The sequence below is a fragment of the Nicotiana tomentosiformis genome, chromosome 3 (genome assembly GCF_000390325.3).
Source record: "Nicotiana tomentosiformis chromosome 3, ASM39032v3, whole genome shotgun sequence".
Classification (NCBI taxonomy): Eukaryota; Viridiplantae; Streptophyta; class Magnoliopsida; order Solanales; family Solanaceae; genus Nicotiana; species Nicotiana tomentosiformis.
Window position 1 is genome coordinate 98,323,757 of NC_090814.1, and position 6,104 is coordinate 98,329,860.

At 41.8% G+C, this 6,104-nt stretch overlaps 1 protein-coding gene across 1 annotated transcript; it reads right to left on the reverse strand.

The window, feature by feature from the left end:
• Positions 1–4,398: 4,398 nt before the first annotated feature.
• On the reverse strand, positions 4,399–4,818 carry LOC117274180 (uncharacterized). Its single transcript, XM_033653385.2, has one exon. The coding sequence runs from the start codon at positions 4,816–4,818 to the stop codon at positions 4,399–4,401; it is 420 nt and encodes a 139-aa protein (XP_033509276.2).
• Positions 4,819–6,104: the final 1,286 nt, after the last annotated feature.

Genomic DNA, 6,104 nt, shown 5'->3' on the forward strand with positions numbered 1-6,104 from the left:
ACACAAGCGTGCAACATATACTCAAGTGTTTGAATAGTCTTCTCTGCTGCCCGTAGGTCTGTGGATGAAAGGATGTACTAAGATTTACCTGAGTACCCAAACCTTGCTGAAATTTCCTCCAAAAGTTAGCTGTGAATTGTGCCCCTCGATCTGAGATGATAGAATCCGGAGTGCCATGCAACCTGACTGTTTCCTTGATATACAACTAAGTATACTGTTCCACTGTGTCGGTAGCCTTAATAGGTAAGAAGTGTGCTAATTTCCTTCTTCAATCCACAATCACCCAAATCGAGTCGAACTTGCGAGGAGTGCGAGGGAGTCCTATCACAAAGTCCGTATTGATCATATCCCACTTCCACATTAGAAGTTTTATGTTTTGTGCCAACCAACCGGGCCTTTGGTGTTCGGCCTTCACTTACTGACAATTTAGACATCTTGCCACAAAGTCTGCTACATTCCTCTTCATATCATTTCATAAGTAGACTTCCTTAAGATCATGATACATCTTTGTAGAGCCCGAGTGCATGGAATACCTAGAATTGTGAGCCTCCGTCATGATTCTTTCCCGGAGACCATCTTCATTTGGAACACATAATCTCCCTTGGTACCTTAGTGTACCATCATCCATGCCAAGAGAAAAAGCCATGGCCTTATGTTTATGAATCCCCTCCTTAAACTATACCAATAACATATTATCATATTGCTTCTCCTTGACTTTCACAACAAGCGATGATTCAGCCCTATTTTGTACAATCACCCCTCCTTCACTAGAATCTGCAAGACGAACTCCCAAACTAGCTAACCGATGAACCTCCTTGGCTAGTAGCCTTTTATATGCCTCCAAGTGAGCCAAACTACCAATAGATTTCCGGCTAAGATCATCCGCCACAATATTAGCCTTCCCTGGATGATATACAATGTCGATGCCGTAGTCACTGAGTAACTCAAGCCATCTCTCTGCCTCAGGTTCAATTTCTTTTGTTTGAAAATATATTGAAGGCTCTTATGGTCCGTGAATATATCCACATGGACCCCATATAAGCAATGACGCCAAATCTTCAATGCAAATACCACCGCCGCAAGTTCTAAGTCATGTGTTGGATAGTTCCTCTCATAATTCTTGAGTTGCCTAGAAGCATAAGTGATTACCTTGCCATGTTGCATTAATACACACCCAAGTCTGATCCTTGAAGCATCACAATACACCACAAATCCATCTGTACGCTCTGGTAGGGTCAACACCATCACCGTAGTCAATCTTGATTTCAACTCTTGGAAGCTCTTTTCATAAGCGTCTAACCATTGGAACTTAACAGCCTTTTGCGTTAATTTAGTCAACGGAGAGGAAAGAGTAGAGAACCCCTCCACAAACTTCCTGTAATGCGCAGCTAAGCCCAAGAAACTACGAATCTCTATTAGAGTTGTAGGTCTAGGACAATTCTTCATTGCTGCAACCTTCTGAGGGTCAACCTTAATTCCTTCTTTGGAGACAACATAACCCAAGAATGTGACGGATTCAAGACAAAATTCACACTTCGAAAACTTCGTATACAACTTATGCTGATACAGAGTCTGCGGAACTGCCCTTAGATGATCGGCATGGTCCTCTCAAATTCGTGAATATACAAGAATATCATCGATGAACACTATCACAAAGGAGTAAAGGAAAGGCTTGAAGACACGATTCATAAGATCCATGAAAGCTCCCGGGGCATTTGTTAGCCCAAAAGACATCACCAGAAACTCAAAGTGCCCATACCAGGTCCTGAAAGTTGTTTTCGGAATATCCTGCTCCCTGATCTTCAATCGGTGATACCCGAATCTTAAATCAATTTTGTAGAAATAACCCATTAGGTGAACACCATGAAATTTGTCAAACAAGTAATCTATCCTTGGCAGTGGGTACTTATTCTTGATCGTGACCTTGTTGAGCTGCCGATAGTCAATGCACATTTTCCATGACTGATCAACGTCCAATCCACACTCAACAGTGAGTGGAAATGGCCATTGGAAGAATAGTATCCAACAAGAGTCGGGGTCGATTTCCATAGGGAGTTACTATGGGTGTTAGAAGTATACACTTGACGAAAGCGAATGGAATGACTTAATCGCACTTATATAAAACCCATCTCGTATATATAAATAAAACTACAATATAATAGTTCTGATTACATCATTCTCGTGACGTTAACTACCCAACTGATCAGTGATAACTGCCTGACCGACCGTAGCGCGGTGGTAAATGCATGACTGCCCGACCGGCCGTAGCTCGGTGGTAAATGTGTAACTGCCCAACCGGCCGTAGCTCGATGGTAAATGCATGACTGCCCAACCGGCCATAGCCCGGTGGTAAATGTGTATGCATGTCTGCCCAACCGGCCGTAGCACGGTGGTAAATGTATGAAGATGCATGTATCACTATATTATAAACATTAACATTATGTTTACGTATCGTTACTTGGATCATGCCAAAAGAAAGAAGGATTAGCCTTAACATACCTTTAATGTCAACTTCCTACTTGTATTTGTGAACAATCTCCTCAATCTTGTATGCCAAAACTAGTCTTCTTCCACCTTACTTCATTACGAAGAAATCTCCAAATTTTTATCATCTTGAGGAAACGATATGGAAATACACATCTATGTTCTTCACGGTTTGCTTTAATGCAAAGAGATATATCTACCTTTGTAGCTCAAATTTCTCAAGGGCCATTTCTAATCTTGTTGAGAAGAAGAAAATAAATGTATTTTTCTTGTTAAAAACATTGCTTGTGATATATATGTCATAAGTGTATCAAAAAGTGAATGAGTGGATAGTGGGGTCCACCTCATTTGCCACCATTTTGAAATATTGTGACATGTGGTATAGATGTCACTATCTAACACATATTAGTTACACATCATTTTGGAATGGGGGGAGGGGGGCTGCCACGTTAGGCCTTATAGGCCTTATCCAAACTTTTAATTAATCTCCCACTAAAATTATTAATTACCCAATTATTCACATAATTAAGAATTATCTCAAATTACTTAAAATACTACTCACTTTTAATACACTTTATATATCTTACTATAATATACTTTACTATCATGGTCGTGTGGCATATTGTATAGCACTAATCCATAAATACGAGATATTATAGCTTGGATCGTATTTTATCACAAAATGTCAAACTTCGAAGATACTCAATTTCTTCGATTCGTTAACCCTCTGACCTTTATAACATTTACTTATCACTTGTTACAAATAGCGTAAATGCTTATAACCTCCAAAATAATCTCATTCCCGAGTCTACGTCGATTAACTTACGAAAAAACTTTAACGTACGAAATGCGGGATGTAACATCCTTCCCCCCTTAGAAACATTCGCCCTCGAATGTTTAAACTTGAAATATGTACATAACATACTCATCAATTATAAATGTATATATCACCCCGGTCTATACTTATACTCCAATGAAACAAATATTAGGCTCTCACGGGGTCAGGACGTCGTCCCTCCATAAAACTACTTCTTAATCCATTCGTCGCCTACGATTATGTTAATCTATCTTCTAGGCACTGACAGCTACTAGTTGTAATCTTAATAACCGGGTTAACAACTTTCTATTCCATTATACTAACTTTCCCAAAATCTTGCGCACTATATGATGTTTCCTCCCTTGGGCGTTAGAGCTATCAGAGTACTAACTTCTTAATGTCCTAGGTTACTCCCCTTTCCTCCCTTGGTCCACTATCACCGGGTTCTTACTTTTCTTTCTAGCTAGCCTTGGTTTCCCCAACCCTTCAGACGTAATGCCAACTCACTCTTATATTAATCATATTAACTGGGCAATTTGCGTTAATAAGATCGAACATTACGCATAGTCACAGTACCTGACACATCATTCGGTGTAGCCTCTGGGTCTTGATGACCTGCCAAAGCATATATGCGGTTCTGACTCCCGCCGAAGCTAGATGCTCCACCCCTGCCTCTACCTCTACTAGTTGATGCCTGAGGGCCTCGCTCTAGAGGGCGTACTGAAGAGGAGGAGACTGTTATAGATCTGGTGTGTTGAACCATCCCGCTTCTGTCCTTCATAGGACAATCCCTCATGTAATGACTAGGGTCTCCACAGGTATACCATACGTTAGATCCCAGATGACATTGTCCATAATGAGCTCTACCGTATTGACTGCATCGCGGAGGAGGCGCCCTCATCTGTGCTGAATCCCTCTGATTCTGAAAACCCAAAATTCTCGAGCCCTGACCTGATTCAAAATAGACAGATCCCTAGTAATGCGGCCTCTGCAACTGTCGGACACTATCAATAGGATATGGTGGTATAGGATCGCCCGGAAAATCCTCAGGTTGTCTAGCAGACCTAGCCTTCTTATGCTGACCCTCATCACGATTCTCATATTTGATCTTCCAAATTCTGATCATAAGCCTGGATGCGGGAAATATCCATACTATCGAGCAGAGCGGCCGTGAAACACTCATTAATCAGGTGCGGCCCAAGTCCTACAACAAACCGATGCACTCGGTCACTCATCTCAGCCACAATAGAGGGGGCATACCTCGCCAAGGAATCAAACTGGAGACTATACTGCCGCACACTTATATTCCCTTGTTTAAGAGCCAAGAACCTGTCTACCCTTGCCCGACGAATCCCTGCTGGCAAGTAATGATGCAAGAAAGCTCCCGAGAACTCTTCCCATACCGTTGGAGGTGCATTTGTCCCTCTAGACAATTCCCAAGTTTCATACCACTGAACCGCAACTTCCCGCAATCGGTAAGAGGCCAACTCTACTGACTCAGTGTCTAATATATGCATCACCCTCTAAGTCTTCTGCATCCTATCAATAAAGTTTTGTGGGTCCTCATCCTTGTTGGAACCGGTAAACACTGGAGGGTCCAGGTTGATCAAGTCTCGAACTCTCGCGCTAGTAACCCTGTCAACATAACCAACACCTGTACCTACATGGCGCTGAGCCTGAGCGGCTACCAATCTAGTCAACAATCGTACTGTACTTCGTATATCCATATCCTCATCATGAATAATAAGTGGAGGTACTGGGTTCCTCCTCATCTCCTCGGGTACTGGCGAAATCGGAGAACTATGCGAGGGTGTCATATTTCCCTTCGGGGCCTCACTCTGGCCTTCACTAGACATTGGTACTCTACTCATGCCTTCATCTGCCACTGCTTTACCTTTCTGACTAGCTGTAGCTTTCCTGGTCATAGGCATCGCTATATATATAAAACAAGTCAAAGGTCAAGGGCTTTATTCCCTACGACTCTGCTCTATTTCATGATCTAATATCAAGAAGGAAGGGTAACCGATCCCTAAATGCCCTGTAGTTTCCTGTTTATACAACGTGGTGCACAACACATTTATAAACAAGACTCTACTAGACACGACTTGTAGACAACCCTAGGATAGATCCGCTCTGATACCAAGTTTGTCATGACCCAAATCGGAGGGCCACGAATGGCACCCGGTGCCTACTCAACCGAGCGCCACGTACCTTATCCTTCTTTTACTATAAGACTCGTCACGGCTCATGATAGGCCACATCTATATATATAATTAACAATATTAGAACTTACCTCACGTAACTAATTCAAAAAGATTTATATAGATACATAGGGGATGACAAGGCCGTTGACATGTCATACCTAAAACTATACATAGGACACTGTCTACAAAACCTCTAAGAAAACATGACCATAATATATAAGTCGGGACAGGGTTCCCGACATCCTCATAAAACAAAATAACATATATAGAACGTGACTCGGCAATACTCCAAGAAGAAGTGGAGCTCACAAACCAAAAGCTGATATCTGGAGGCAGTTTATAGTAGAGGGTCCTCACCTCGCCTATCTACACCTGTGTGGCATGAAACACAGCGCCCCAGGAAAAGGGATGTCAGTACGAAGAATGTACCGAGTATGTAAGGCAGAAATAAAATGTAATAATAAGATACTATCTCGGGGAGGGATAAGAGTCAACTTATAAATTATGACTTGCTGCTGAGGGCCATAACATATAGAATAAAATCCATCTCGTATATATAAATAAAACTACAATATAATAGTTCTGATTACATCATTATT

Bases quoted from the DNA above. Each gene is read 5' to 3' on its own strand.
- LOC117274180 (XM_033653385.2), bottom strand. From the start codon at position 4,818: ATGCATATATTAGACACTGAGTCAGTAGAGTTGGCCTCTTACCGATTG.